We start from the raw sequence: 16,866 nt of genomic DNA, 5'->3' as shown, positions 1-16,866 counted from the left end.
TTTAAACAATTGATTAACCAATTTATGTTTCGTTTTCTGCGCAATTCTTCTCAAAGGAAATCGTTATTGTGTAAACATATACTAAATGTAGACGGAAGGCCAAAACGGAGAGAAAAAGATGCGTTTTCAAACGAAAACGTAAGTGTGGACATGGCCTATGGGGCTGTTTACACGACATTGTTTTCAAATAAAAATGTAAAACTTTTTATGTGTTTTGGCCGTTTCGACAATGGCGTTGTGGTTGCCTCAAAACGCAAACTTTTGAAAACGGTCTCCGTGTAAACAACAAAAACACGAATCTCTGAAGACGATGTGGTCTTGCACACACGTATTACGTGTTCAATCTACACTGTTTCATCTCCATCTAATGGCCTGACAGCAGAATACAGCATTTGTAGTCATTTTCGCGGATCCGTGTCAATGGGAATCGTTTCGACAATGGTGTCATCTGTACGCAGAAAACTCCAAGGAAAAACTTCTCCGTTTTAAGCATGTCGTTGTCGTGTAAACGTACCTTAAGACATAACCAACTATGTCTACTAGGATACTAGCTGAGATGGGCATTTTTTACATAATTCTGTGTGAATTTGTTTATTGAAGCGCAGGTAGGCATGAAAGAGAGCTCAACTTCACGCACTGTGGCTTTCAGCGTGTATGCTTCGGATTCTAAACTTCCCACACAGTGTGTGAGTAACAAATTCCCTTTCTCATGTTCCATTGCTTGAATATTTACATGGGAAAGGCTGAAACTTTAGTGATGATGCAGAACTGACCCGTCAACTGAACACAGCGGCGTTCACGTTTGTTCACGTTCGTTCACATTCATGTTGTCACAACAATGCATTTTGTCGAATTAAAAAAATTGTTAATGTCCAACTGGCGACTGACACCATTTTATTCACTCACCAACAGAGATTTTTACTCACATTTTGCAAAATGGTTTAACTAGTTGTCATAAACTGTTAAGCATATTTTCTATAAATTTCTAATAGAATTATTTAATGTGTCCTGAATTGATGAATTGCAGAGGTTAATGTAACTAATAAAGGGAAATGTAAAGGGCTAGATAAACCAGTTCTCAGAAATATCTTAGAGTGCTTCTCATGAAGCTTAATTTGGCAAGCGTATATAGACAGAGCACGACACAGGGTTAATTCTGACAATGAAAGTACAAGGAAACAAACAAGCTCAATTGTTTTGAGAAATGCACTTACTGGTTTGCAAATCTTAAGAGTGATTCAAAAAATTTACCAAAGCGACTGAGAAAAACTGTAATGCATAATAACAGCCACATAATGATAAAAAAACAGAAGGTTCAGCTACAGACCTTCTTCATATTTCTAACATGGATGAACACATCATTCTCAAACTTTGCGAGAAAAATTGTCTCATTGGGGACTTACCTTTAGATACAGAGATGTACAAGAAAAAAGTGATGATACATGCAGTAGTGTAGTGCATAGCTGACATGATCAGTGCTGGCTTCTTTTAACTCTCCACGCTTTGGGTGAAATACAAATATGAACCTTTGTAACGTGTATTTGAGGAGTGATTAAACATTAACATTTTAATGCAATTCTGGTAAATTCTATAAAGAAATCAATTTCGGTGAGTCTTAAAGGTGCAGTGTGTAATTTCTGTCCTAAAGAAGCGAATTTCTGAAATAAAAATGGTTTTCCAAAACAGTAATTTCATGGTGAAAGATGAAATGTGGCCAACTTTGATAGACCATGTTCTTGTTCATAGAAAGACAAAGAGTACAACCCTATTTGAGCAGATTCCCCACAGCAGTGTTTTTTCTGGTCCACACAGCCCCCAGATCTGGATTTAAGACAAGGGCCACACATGGGCCTTAAGTTGCCAGAGTCTCAGCCAATTATTAACCCTTAAATGGCCCTGCAGAACATTAAACACTAACCGATCTCTCAAGATCTCAGCATATTCACTAACAATCTATACTTTACTTCTTTCATCCTAAAGTTGTTATTGAAAATTAACAGAGGTTCAGATGTTGATGTTTTATTGAAAACATATTTTGGTGATCAGTGTTTGCTTTAGTTGGGCTCTTGACCCTTGACGTCTTATCATTAGTTTGTCTCTGGCTGCTGCAACTGTGTATTTCTGATACACGTATGTTATGGCAAGAGAAACTCAGATGATGTTGGTCACTTGTTAGTGATTGCATAGTCATCTTTTAGTGGCCTGGTTCACTGATGTCAGAGTCTCTGATTAAATTGTTTAATATTAATTGTTAATTTCACATGCCAATACTACTGCAGAAATTCAAACAGTGCCGTGATACTCTGAAAGATTTTATGAAGTCATTATGCAGAAAATGTTCTGACAAATGTCATGTAGACTCACACAGACATCAAGAATCAGCATATGAATCTCAACAGTGGTGACAATAAAAACAATTATTCAAATCAACTTTGAACGTCACAAAACAAGCTACTAAAGTCACAAAAAAAGCTTTGTTTATTGTCACCATTGTTGAGATTCATATGTTGATTCTTGATGTCTCTGTGCGCCTAAAAAAACACAGGTCACAATATTTTCTGTATAATGACTTAAAACAAATTTGAATAACAGATTGTCATAATACTGATGCCACAATATCACAAGGCTACTGTAAATCATGTGAAATTGACTGGTAATGTACTTTATGTAATATTATTGTGGGAGAATAAGTGATTTTATTATTATTTTTATCGTGTACTAGTGATTCTGAGTTCCTCTCCCTGGCATTTCCGTTCTCATTTCTATCCAGGTAAGTTAAGACTCTGCTGACGGTGTAATGTGAACAGCTCAAGGCAAATATGTGCTATTTCTAGTTTAAATTAAAAGTTGTTGAGTTGTTGATGGAGTTGGTGGCGTTGGTGTTGTGGCAAATTGTGGCGGAGTTTGCTCTCAGGTACATGTAGTCTTCGTATTAAATCTCTAGATTGCTTGCGGTGGTGGTGGTATTGTGTATTGCTCTCAGTAATACCAACAATAGCAGGTGTGTGAATACTGGCCGGTAGACTGAGCCACGGCACCTGTTGTGAGTAACCATACATCTTTACATCTGGTGTTTGTTCAATCCAAATCATAAGTACGCCTCGCCCTTTTTCACATTTAGGGTTTGGTGAATTTAGTTTACCTCTTAGATTTTTTTGTTAAAGGTAAAGGGGGAATGGAACATCAAGATCTTTAAGCCCTATTCCTAGCCAAAGATGCTACATGTACGCTGGTGTTTTGCTTACTGGCATTTCTTTGTTTTTGTTTTGCTCACGGGTATCTGTGCTGTTTCCTTGCTTCTCTGCGGGTCTCTTGGGCTTCTAGCTTATGGTCATTGCATCCGTGGGGCTGCTGATCAGTTTCATTTTTGATTGCTTACAAGGGGAACAGGGGAGTCTAGCTGCTTTGTGGTGTGCTTCACAGTGTGCTGTCTGTGCTGACACATCTTCCTTATGGTGTGTGTGCGTGGTGGCTGATTTGGTGTGAATTTATGTGGGTTTGAATGACTTCCTGAGTTGCAGCCGGCCTGCCTTGTTTCCGCTAAGCCTGGCCCTGGAGAGTTATTTTTATAATTTTGATTGTGCTTTGTGACTCCACTTATTAATGCCACATTGTGGCGTAGTCGGATTAGTTTAAATTGTGATTTACTTTTCCCTCCACTTGTTAATGCCACATTATCACCAATTGTTGAATCTCAGATGTTAAATATATTCAAAGTTCGTTGGAGTTGCAGAAACTTGATGGCGTGTCTGATTAAAACACATGGACAAATACCAGTCCTTTGCTCTCCTTTATTTTAAGTTCAGGATGCTTAAGTCTTAGGTAATTCACATGACATGAAGTTCAATAATTCACATGGAACTGATACACATGATGCCAATGGACAGATATTAATGGATGGACAGGATGAACCGGATGTACAATATGGTCTTTAGTCACTACAAACAATACAATAAAGGAAATCAAACTCATATAATTCATCAATAAACATATCAACAACATATACTCAATCTAAACAATTCAAATAAACAAATTCAAACAATACAATTGGCAAAACAAACTTACTTAACGCATCCTAAGGAAAGGACATGGTTGGGTGTCCATTCAAACACCCACACCTCACCAATACAAAAGAAACAAAGGAAGGAAGTGAGGTCTACTTATAGACCTCGACCAGGAGGTATATGGGTAATGTAGTGTAGTATACTTGGAATTGTGGGATATGTAGTACAAATATATATATATATATATAAAAACAAAAAAGAAAAAAAAGGTCAAATTAAAGAAAAGGACCAAATTCACAACACCAATACATGACCAACTTCATCTGATAAGATTTTCTCCTGCATTTTTTCGGCATAACAAATATGTATCAGAAAGACAGTTAAAGCAGCAAAAGAAAAACTAATGTTAAAAAGTCAGTGGTCAATAGCCCAACTAAAGCAAATACTGATAACCATAATGATGACTCCCCCCAAAAAAATTCCCAATAAGACATCAACAACTAAACCTCTCAATAAGAACTTTTGTATGAAAAAGTCTAACTGGATTGTAATGAAGATGCTGTGATCTTGAGAGATCTGTTAGTGTTTAATGTTATGTTGCTGCCAGTTATTTGAATTAATTTAGGAAATACCTGTAAATATTTCTGTTTTTTTGCACTTTATTTACCGTTTTTGTTTGCAACCGTTGCTGCAAGTCAGTTGACAGACAAATATCCATGAATAAAAGTTTGAATTTGGATCTGTTCCTGTAGTAACTTGAGAGAGGTCTGAGAATTAAAGATTGATCATTTACTGAGTGAGTTCAATGGCAAGCAGTAAAATCAGCCTCATCACAGGCGGACTCCACATGCACAAACAACAGATTCTTCTTTGCTGCTCTTTAAGCTAAGTTCAACTGCATTAGACTGTCATAAATATTCACATACAACTTTTAAATCTCACTCTACAACAGTTCGTCACACAAAGCATGACATTCCAAAGATTTGGATTACAGGAATAAAATCTGGTGTATTTTATGACAGCATATTAATAAAAGTATGCCCCACGATAAATAAAATTACAGAAATATTGCATGATTATGGTTAAATGATCACAGAATTTTTTTATGAATTCAATATTCTATAAAAAGTCTATAAAAAAGTCAAAGTCTATAAAAAGAACGTACGAACATCACAACGAAGTTTTTTTATCCCGGATACGGGATGGTGGAGTTAATGTGGTTAAACTGTAGTATTGTTTAAAATGTATCTTTCGAAATGCCAAATCATAACAGAATTAAATTTTATCATTTCAAATGAAGTATAAATTCATAATCCTGATTTGGACCAGATGATCACTGGATTGATCTGGGCCACACTCCTCCCATCATCAATCGGCCCTAATCATTTCCACATGGCCCAGCTCTGGCTGACAGGATATGTGCCATTGCCGACAGAAGGCCAGCAGTGCCAGCTTGAGGCCACATTCGGGCCAAGCTTGCTTGCTATGTGGGTCTGTGTGGATTAATCAGGGCATTAAGATAACAGGTAATTGTTTCTTTATACTTTGTTTCAGTCATTAAAAGTGTACTGTATGCATTTGATTCAGCTCATCACTTTTTCAATAGAAAAAAATGTTTTTTTCCCCATTGTACCAAAAGTCAAATGAAGAGATATGTCTACCAACCAACAACACAGTGATGTGCTCAATGTGGCGAGTGGGTGCGGTTGAGACACAAGCTCAAGTTGATTTATTACTAAAGAACTCCGACTACGCCACCCTAGGAGTTAACCCCAGGGAAAAATACTAAACATTGAGTAAAGCACACAGGTTCGGTTCCCTCATAAAGTTAGACAAGAGACGTGAGTACAATACAAAAATACAAATATTTATTAATACAAGAATGATTAAAAATGTTGGACACTAAGACCCACATCAAACACTAACAACCCCACTTCAGATTAAAGAAACAAACACAAACCAATATAACAATGTATATCTGCAAAGCAAAATACCTAAATTATAACAGCAGGGCTGGGGGCTCCCAACGAAGGGGAATCACTGTCGGTTTTACGGGGCACACGTTCACGCGCACACACACCCGTGCAGTCTAATCGCACTCAAGTGTACACTGCACACAATAAAGAAGAACCACCACCACAAAAAAGAAGAGCACTCCGGCCGTGGGACCCCAGCTCCTGCAGTAGAAAATAAAAACAAAGAAACTATACAAATGAACATAGAAATAGCAATAAAGACATTACCAATAAAGCAAAAAATAAGAAAAAGAAAACCAATAACCTAAAAAGATCAAAGAGCTGGTCTGGAGATTATTACAAAGCAGTTTCAACTCAGTAACGTTAGATGTTCACACACACAAATGAGATGACATTAATGGTCTCAAAATCACATGCATCCAGATAACCACTTCGTTGGTTGTTTTAATTAAAGCAAAGGGAAGGAAAAGAAGTTCAATCAAAGGAACAAAACAAGAAAATATGAAGCAGGGCACTAAAACGACACAGTAAGAAAATCAAACGAGCAGTCCCCTTGTTGGTGATGATCGCATCGGCGCGGCTGTATCAACCACAGCGCTTTAACAGCGTGAGAGCAGCAACTACAAATCTCGGCAGAGAACGATCAGTCCCCTTTGTTATAGTGATGATCGCGTCGGCGCGGCTGTATTAACCACAGCGCTTTAACAGCGTGAGAGCAGCAACTACAAATCTCGGCAGAGAACGATCAGTCCCCTTTGTTATAGTGATGATCGCGTCGGCGCGGCTGTATCAACCACAATGCTTCAACAGCGTGAGAGCAGCAACTACAAATCTCGGCAAAGAACGAGAGGGAGAATCCTAAAATGACATAAAAAAAGGTGTTACCAATCATCGTACTATCACAGTCCCAGTCATGGTTGCGTTTAAACACTTACCATCAGGATATCACGTCAGATAGCACACTTTATAGCCACGGATTGGTCACAGTCATGCCCCATCGATATCACAATGGGATACAGGGAATCACGCCTATTTAGTGCGCAAAAAGAGTGTTAAACCCACACAGCCACACCAGCACTATATAACGAGCGCTTAACAATAAACATACCTGCAAGGCGATCAATAAGCACATCCACCAGACAGCGCGAATGGGCAACAGCACCAACACATAAAGCTGCACTATGATTAACAGAGACGATTCAACGTTATACACACCACAACAATCCCCAGAAACCATCAACTATTACAGCCTAGCACGCTTACCTACAGCCACCATGGACACGAGCAAACAAACGGGGAAAACGGACGTGACGCATCCCGGGTGACAACCAATCAGACTTTAAATGGAAAGTACAGTTTGCTGATAGGCCAATATTGCTGTCAATCACCTAATCCCGTCACATTCCACCACCAGTTTCTGCAACGTCGCCCCGACGGTGAACCAGACAAACTCCCAACCAGGGACACTCAGTTCCAAGGCCGAAACAGGGTACCATCTGTACTACTCACTATTCGGGACACTGAACCAGTACCCACTGTTCGAGGAAGGTGATGCCTATTAGAGTGCTGACCTGCAGTTCTCCGCCCAGTCCTTCTCACCATAACTTCACCATCCTCTAGTGAGTTAGAAGGCACTATCAATGATGGTAAACCCATCTCAACCATAGTACCCTCTACTACCCCGCAGGTCTCCACAACTTGCAGAGCACCAGATGACTGAGGGGGAGGAGGAACAATGTCCTGTAACCTCTCCCTACCTCTAACTTGTGGTGTCTCGGTCACCAAGACAAACAAATCCTCATCACACCCCTCTTCCAGGGACTGCACAGACTCTGCCACTGGACTATCCGGACTATCAGACAACCCAATCGGCAGGTCCTGACAGATCTGAGCCTTTAGCAATGATCGGTGCACATTCTTGACTTTTCCCAGATCTGTAATGGGAGCAATGGTATATACTGCGCCACCTGCTTTAGGTGCCCTCATTACCTGGTAGACCACTGAGCTCCACAGGTCCTGGATTTTACATCTACCCCTCACACTGTGATTGCGGAGGTATACCAGCTGACCCTCCTTCAGTGGTACTTCCTTCACCTGCAAGTCATGCCGGGCCTTTCGCCGACCGGCTGCAGCACCCAACCGTTCACCAGCACCCTTAAATGCCACTTGCAACCGATCCTGCTGCTCCAGAATCCACCTATTAACACCGCCAGCCAATGGCTCTTGGACTCTGCCCAGTAAGAAATCAACAGGGAGTCTGGGTTCCTGTCCAAACATTAAAAGGAATGGAGACTCCCCGGTTGCCTGATGAGGAGTAGTATTGTATGCAAAGAGGACCTGAGGAAGACAAAACGGCCAATCACCCTTTTTGGAGGGTGGCAAAGTGCGCAACAGATCATGTAATGTTCTGTTGAAACGTTCGAACTGCCCGTTTCCAGCCGGGTGATATGGAGAGGTACGCGATTTCTCAACTCCATAGAGACAACAAAGCTGTTGAATGAGGACGGATTCAAAATTCTGACCTTGGTCAGAGTGGATGCGACCTGGCACTCCGAATTGACAAAACCACTCTACTACTAGAACCTGGGCGACAGTCTCTGCCCGTTGGTCTCTAGTAGGTACTGCCAAGGTATATTTTGTGAAAATATCGGTAATGACCAATACGTTCTCAAGGCCAGACCTCGAGGGCTCCAACACTGTAAAATCTAAGGCCACAATGTCGTTAGGCCGAGCAGCCAACAAGTGTCCCATAAAACTACCAGGAGCAGAAGGAACACCTTTAGCACACTGCCACCGCTCACACTCTTGGCACCAGCGCGCAATATCTGCCGACATACCAGGCCAGTAGCATCGCTGACGCACTAGCTGGAATGTACGCTCTACCCCCTGGTGCCCATGCTGTTGGTGAAGCTGGGTCAAGACATAGTGTTTCATAACTGCCGGCAATAACACCTGGAAGATTTCCTCTCCCCCATCTGAGCGAAACACATGCCGGTAGAGCACTCCATCAGTCTCCACCAGGCGGTCCCATTGCCGGAGCAGAATAATTGCCAACCTGGAGAGTTTCTTGCGCTCGTCCGGAGTCGGGGGCAACTTGCGCCTCCAGAACACCAACAACTCTCCTATCACTGGGTCTGCTACCTGCTGAGCACCCATGTCACTGTTGGAAGTGCAAGGAAAGGAGGTAACCTGATTAACCAAGGTCACCAATCCACCTTGGGCAGCTTGCTGCAAGGCCACTGGAACAGCCATACCTGAACACCACTGGTGCACATCTCCCGAATCCGGAAAGTTTTGGCGTGATAATGCGTCAGCATTGCGATTGCTTCTCCCTGATCTATACTTGATCTCAAAATCAAAGGATGCTAATTGGGCAGCCCAACGCTGTTCCATGGCACCCAATTTCGCAGAAGTCAGGTAGCTAAGGGGGTTGTTATCAGTAAATACCGTGCATTTCTGGCCCAGCAAGTACTCCCTAAACTTTTCAGTCATGGCCCACTTGAGTGCCAAAAACTCCAGTTTCATTGAGCTGTAGTTAGATGTATTGCGCTCAGTGGGCCTAAGACTGCGACTGCCATAAGCTATAGAGCGTACTTTGCCCTGTTGCTCCTGTGAAAGGACTGCCCCTAGGCCTCCATGACTGGCATCTACCTCCAAAATGAAAGGCAGTGAAAAGTCGGCATAGGCGAGCACTGGGGCTGTGGTTAACTTACCTTTCAACCCCTCAAAGCCACACTGACATTCCGCAGACCAAGATTCAGCAAACTCCTGAACACCCCGCTTCGGGTGCTTCGGGCTTGCCAGCTGAGCCACCAGCCTGTGGAGGGGGGCAGCCAACTTGGCGAACCCCTCCACAAACCGTCGATAATAACTAGCAAATCCCAAAAATGAGCGTAACTCTGCAACACTGGTGGGACAAGCCCATTGTGCAACTGCCTCTACCTTCCCGGGATCAGTAGATACTCCTTCGGAAGAGATGACATGCCCCAAATAATGTACTTCTTTTTTGAAAAAGGCACACTTGGATAGTTTGGCCTTCAATCCTTCCGCCTGCAAGCGGCTCAGGACAACCTCCATCCGAGCAAGATGTTGATCCACCGAGGAGGAAAAGACAACAATATCATCAAGATATAAAAGAAGGGACTGGCACTGATGGTCACCAAACAACCGCTCCATCAATCGCTGGAAGGTGCTTGGGGCATTGCACAACCCAAATGGCATCCTATTCCACTCAAATAGGCCAAAAGGAGTACAAAAAGCAGTTTTAAATTTGTCCCTCTCATCTACAGGTACCTGGTTGTACCCGCTGGCCAGGTCCATGGTAGAAAACCAACGGGCCCCAGCCAGCGAGTCTAAAGTCTCCTCAATACGTGGTAGAGGGAACGCATCCTTCCTAGTCTTTGAATTTAAGCGACGGTAGTCCACACACATGCGCAGACTACCATCCTTCTTTTTGACCAGGACGATGGGCGAAGCATAAGGACTACAGCTCTCTCTAATTACCTGAGTTTCCAACAATTGATTGATATGTGCCTTCACCACCTCATACTCGGATGGAGGAATACGCCGGAACCGCTGCCTAACAGGTATGTCATCCAACAAGGGGATCTCATGGGATATCAAATTAGTGCAACCCAGATCCCCATCGTTCATAGAGAACACAGGCACATACTTCTCCAGTAGTGCCCTGACCTTACCCTGTTTTTCTTCTGACAGCACTGATAAGTCGAACTGAGCTATCTGTTCTTGTACAGTGGGGGAAACCTGCACCACCTGTGTACTCACTTTGGCTGTAACAGTCTTAACTTCAGTAACCTCTGGGGGCAAACTAATCACATCCACCTTATTCACTGTACCAATAACAGTGCTAGCGTACAGCACTACATCTATAGTACCAACATTAACTACGGGCACATAGACCGTACCACCATCCACCCTTAAAAGAGAAGGAGACGCCAGCAAACCTGCAGGTAAACCAGAAGCTGGTGGTTCGAACAGTACTGTAATGCTCGAATATGTCATCGAACAGGTTGCTGCAACAAATTTCATGGTGCCACCCGAGATGCGACACGCCCGACGTCCCCGCACCTTAACTCGCCCCCCACAATCCGAAACCGACTGAACGTCAACCTGATGGCAATATTGTAAAGCCTGAAGAACAGAATTAGGGGCCCGTGACACCACGGGTAGTTTGAAAAGCGCTGTACCATGCTGGCCAAAGAGCTCCTGGTAGCAGCGGCTCAGGATGTTAATACCCAACACCCCAGGAACAGCTGCACACACACCAACAGGAGGATCTCGGACCACCAGCACACCGCAACCCAAAACCACTCGGCCACAAAGCTCCACGTCCAATTCTAGATAACCAATATAAGGAATTGAAAGGCCGTTGGCGGCTCGAAGCTGTAACCAATGACACGACCTAAGCCGTTCCTGACCCCATAACCCAAAATTAGCCACAAACCAACTTTCAGTAAGGGTGGACACCATGGATCCGGTGTCCACCAGGCAAGGTACCTTAACCCCACCCATCAATACTATGAGCTGTGGGCAAGTAGACATAAAGCGTGACATAAAATCGGAACCAGATACATTTTCGGAGCCTATCTTTTTCCCAACCAAGTTGCGGCCCTGAGACTCGGTGGGAACTAGTTTTCCAACGGCTGCATAGACGATGACTGTCCACCTCTCATTAAAGCAGAATTCACACGGGCTGATGGCGGAACCAATATCCGCTCCCCCTCGCAATCCCTGGCAAAATGACCAGGTTGCTGACACCTTCTACAAATTAAATTAGCCTTAAATGGTCGCGACCGTAACGGGGGATTTTGCAGCTGAGCCATACCTTGAGTTAACTGGTTCAATTGTTGCTGTTGCTTTCTAAGCATATCCCGTAGTTCACTTATTTCTGACACTGCTGAACCACTGCTATTACGATGCTGATGTCCCTGCACCCCATATTGAATGCCATAAGCGGATGGGACAGACTGACTTCGACCGCGCACCCCACCAGGCATACCTTCTCTTTCCCAACGAAGAGCTTCGCTGCGAATATCGAACAAGGTAGCAGTGGGTTGACAACGCACTAGTTGCTTAAGTTCATGTCGAAGAGCGCAATCATTAACATATTCAACAAACTGGTCTCTTAGCAAAATTTCACTATTAGGCATACCATGAGGCGACTGACTTTTAACTTTTTCCAGAAGACTCATCAGGGCCAAGGAGAATTCCACCAATGTCTCCCCCTCCTGCTGTCTTCTGGAAAAGAACGACTCCTGGAGCGCTACATAAGACTTTGTGCAACCATACAAATCACGCAATACCTGAATAATTTGATCCGGATCCTCCCTCTCATCCCTAGACCGATAGCGAATCTCCTCCCTCGCTTCTCCCTCCAGATGATCAAACAAAAAAAATGCCTGATCCGCTGTAGACAGATGGCGAAGCCGCATACAAGCCTGGGCCTCCTCCACCCACTCATTGATGCCAATGCCCGACCGGCCACTAAACTTTGGGCACTTACGATCCCGGGGAACAAAAACAAACCGCTCTGGGGCCGATGCATCAGCACCAATACGTGGGGGATCTGCAGCCACAGGAATAGCAACATTAGATGGACCCGGCTGTGCAACGGACACTGGCTCTTGCCGCAGCCTTTCATTATCAGCTTTAAGTTGAGCTACTAAATCTCTTAACTCACGCAATTCATCCTCCATTTTTGCAACTGCCCAAGCACTTACCGCAAATATAACGCAAGATTGACTTGTGCCGATCAACCACAAAAATGGACTGCCACGGTCTGCTCGTTTGGTTCCTACAGAAACACAAAAAAAAAAAAAAAAAAAAAAAAAAACCACGTCTCTGTACTATACAAGAGGGATCCTGCCGACTACGCCAGAATGTGGCGAGTGGGTGCGGTTGAGACACAAGCTCAAGTTGATTTAAGTTGAGCTACTAAATCTCTTAACTCACGCAATTCATCCTCCATTTTTGCAACTGCCCAAGCACTTACCGCAAATATAACGCAAGATTGACTTGTGCCGATCAACCACAAAAATGGACTGCCACGGTCTGCTCGTTTGGTTCCTACAGAAACACAAAAAAAAAAAAAAAAAAAAAAAAAAACCCACGTCTCTGTACTATACAAGAGGGATCCTGCCGACTACGCCAGAATGTGGCGAGTGGGTGCGGTTGAGACACAAGCTCAAGTTGATTTATTACTAAAGAACTCCGACTACGCCACCCTAGGAGTTAACCCCAGGGAAAAATACTAAACATTGAGTAAAGCACACAGGTTCGGTTCCCTCATAAAGTTAGACAAGAGACGTGAGTACAATACAAAAATACAAATATTTATTAATACAAGAATGATTAAAAATGTTGGACACGTTTCCCAAACTTGTTATGCACTTTACCATTTATTTACAGTGTACATAAAATAGAATCAGTGTCCAATATTTATACGGTATCAAACACTCTCCTGGCTTGGAAAGACGTTTTGAAGTATCTGAATATTCCACATATTTTATCTTTAAAATCTCCTATTTCATTCAACCCTGACCTACCCCCTGCTATTCAGAACATTGGTCTTCGATCATGGAGACTAAGGGGAATTTTGGAGCTGGACCAGTTATTTGACAAGGGCAATCTAAAATCATTTCAGTTGTTAAAACAGCAATTTAACTTACACAATAATGATTTCTACAAATTCTTGCAACTACGACATTTTCTGGAATCACTTTTAAAGGACAATAGAATACGCTTTGATCTTTCTGATATAGAAAAACAATTGCATTCTTCTATTTCCCTCAAAAGGAAGATTTCTGCTTTTTATACTATATTATCTAATGTCGGGCCTTCCTCCTTTGACCCTCTGAAATTGATATGGGAAAAAGACTTTGAAACAAATTTCAGTGATGAGGCGTGGTTATCGCTATGCTCCGGTGTCTTTTTTAGAGGAGCCTCTATATTGAATCATGAGCAAAACTTTAAGTTCATTTACAGGACTTATTTAACACCGGCTCGTCTCCATAAGATTTTCCCTAATGTCTCCCAATTGTGTTTCAAGTGTAAGTCTAATATTGGCACAGTGATGCATACGTTTTGGAGCTGTGACATGATTAAGGTGTACTGGAAAGAAATACATAAAATTGTTCAGAGGGTTATTGGTAAATCTTTTGCTCTATCTCCGAGTATCTATCTCCTGAACTATAAAGCCGAATTGCACCTCAACCATGATCTAGAATGTGTTCTATATCTTTGTACCTACTTAGCGAGGAAATGTATACTCCTGTTGTGGTCCACTCCTCATGTCCCTTCTGTTAATATGTGGATGAATCAAATTGCTATTTTCCTTCCCTTAGAAAAGCTAACTTGTGACTTACGCCGGAGGTCTAATGATTTCTGGCGTATTTGGTCCCCTTTCTGGAATTTTCTTGAAAATGACTGTTGAATGTGTTTAATTCTTCACTCTTGCTGTTTTTTTTTTTTTTTTTTTTTCTCTACTACCCTTCACTCGATTCTTTAACTACCTGTTGATGGATGATTGTATGTGCTGCCATGAGACACCTGTACCACGGTTCTGATACTGTAAAACTATAAAAACATTTTTTTTTTCAAAAAAAAAAAAAAATAAGTTGGACACTAAGACCCACATCAAACACTAACAACCCCACTTCAGATTAAAGAAACAAACACAAACCAATATAACAATGTATATCTGCAAAGCAAAATACCTCAATTATAACAGCAGGGCTGGGGGCTCCCAACGAAGGGGAATCACTGTCGGTTTTACGGGGCACACGTTCACGCGCACACACACCCGTGCAGTCTAATCGCACTCAAGTGTACACTGCACACAATAAAGAAGAACCACCACCACAAAAAAGAAGAGCACTCCGGCCGTGGGACCCCAGCTCCTGCAGTAGAAAATAAAAACAAAGAAACTATACAAATGAACATAGAAATAGCAATAAAGACATTACCAATAAAGCAAAAAATAAGAAAAAGAAAACCAATAACCTAAAAAGATCAAAGAGCTAATCTGGAGATTATTACAAAGCAATTTCAACTCAGTAACGTTAGATGTTCACACACACAAATGAGATGACATTAATGGTCTCAAAATCACATGCATCCAGATAACCACTTCGTTGGTTGTTTTAATTAAAGCAAAGGGAAGGAAAAGAAGTTCAATCAAAGGAACAAAACAAGAAAATATGAAGCAGGGCACTAAAACGACACAGTAAGAAAATCAAACGAGCAGTCCCCTTGTTAGTGATGATCGCATCGGCGCGGCTGTATCAACCACAGCGCTTTAACAGCGTGAGAGCAGCAACTACAAATCTCAGCAGAGAACGATCAGTCCCCTTTGTTATAGTGATGATCGCGTCGGCGCGGCTGTATCAACCACAGCGCTTTAACAGCGTGAGAGCAGCAACTACAAATCTCGGCAGAGAACGATCAGTCCCCTTTGTTATAGTGATGATCGCGTCGGCGCGGCTGTATTAACCACAGCGCTTTAACAGCGTGAGAGCAGCAACTACAAATCTCGGCAGAGAACGATCAGTCCCCTTTGTTATAGTGATGATCGCGTCGGCGCGGCTGTATCAACCACAATGCTTCAACAGCGTGAGAGCAGCAACTACAAATCTCGGCAAAGAACGAGAGGGAGAATCCTAAAATGACATAAAAAAAGGTGTTACCAATCATCGTACTATCACAGTCCCAGTCATGGTTGCGTTTAAACACTTACCATCAGGATATCACGTCAGATAGCACACTTTATAGCCACGGATTGGTCACAGTCATGCCCCATCGATATCACAATGGGATACAGGGAATCACGCCTATTTAGTGCGCAAAAAGAGTGTTAAACCCACACAGCCACACCAGCACTATATAACGAGCGCTTAACAATAAACATACCTGCAAGGCGATCAATAACCACATCCACCAGACAGCGCGAATGGGCAACAGTACCAACACATAAAGCTGCACTATGATTAACAGAGACGATTCAACGTTATACACACCACAACAATCCCCAGAAACCATCAACTATTACAGCCTAGCACGCTTACCTACAGCCACCATGGACACGAGCAAACAAACGGGGAAAACGGACGTGACGCATCCCGGGTGACAACCAATCAGACTTTAAATGGAAAGTACCGTTTGCTGATAGGCCAATATTGCTGTCAATCACCTAATCCCGTCACATCAACACAAAACACTACTGGGAATATCCCATCATTATGTTTATATACCTTTTCCATTGGGATGGGGCCGATCCAGTATCGTTATCGGGAACGATACCAGCGTAATTCACGTATCGGATTTTCCTGATCCAACCTGCAGAGATATCCGATATCCACAGAGTCGGCGCAGATCTACTGGAGGGGCATTGGGTCATCCGCGGGGGGGCACTGCCGTTTGAGAAAAAAAAAATGTTCTGCTAACACAGCAGAAATGCTTTAAAAAACGAAACACGTTTTTTATTTATTAATATTATTTTTTAATTGCGAATTTGTGGCTACTTTACAAATAAATAATTTTACACACAAAAAAAATATTAATTTATAGAAGTTTGATTTAAAAACGATAGCTTCCATTCTCGTCTCTGCCCCATAGTTCAGCACAGTATCAGCATCGGTCAGAATCGATTTTATGTCATTAAATGACTTAAGAATGACTGAGACAGTGGCAAGATGCCCTGTCCATCTCTGCGCCAGAAGACGTTTAAGATGCGCACCTTTATAAGGCATAGCAACCGTTGGCTTTCTACAGAACTTGTAGAGGGAATCGCACACCTCAAAAAACTCCAAAAGTGCGGTCTCGTAAATCTCGTAAAAATTACGATTTTCGTAAATAGTGCTGTCTATGAT

At 42.5% G+C, this 16,866-nt stretch overlaps 1 protein-coding gene across 1 annotated transcript in view; it reads right to left on the bottom strand.

Annotated features, from left to right (window-relative positions):
- Positions 1 to 1,512, bottom strand: part of si:ch1073-280e3.1 (complement factor B) — a 66,950-nt gene extending 65,438 nt beyond the window's left edge. The window contains exon 1 of the mRNA XM_056264628.1: positions 1,404 to 1,512. Coding sequence (XP_056120603.1) covers positions 1,404 to 1,470 — 67 coding nt within the window. The 5' untranslated portion in view covers positions 1,471 to 1,512. The remainder of the gene's footprint in view (positions 1 to 1,403) is intronic.
- Positions 1,513 to 16,866: the final 15,354 nt, after the last annotated feature.

The sequence above is a fragment of the Rhinichthys klamathensis genome, unplaced genomic scaffold (genome assembly GCF_029890125.1).
Source record: "Rhinichthys klamathensis goyatoka isolate OS25496 unplaced genomic scaffold, OSU_Roscu_1.1 h1tg000223l_1, whole genome shotgun sequence".
Taxonomy (NCBI): domain Eukaryota; kingdom Metazoa; phylum Chordata; class Actinopteri; order Cypriniformes; family Leuciscidae; genus Rhinichthys; species Rhinichthys klamathensis.
The sequence above is the reverse complement of the archived record's forward strand: the minus strand, read 5'-3'. Positions and strand labels throughout refer to the sequence as shown.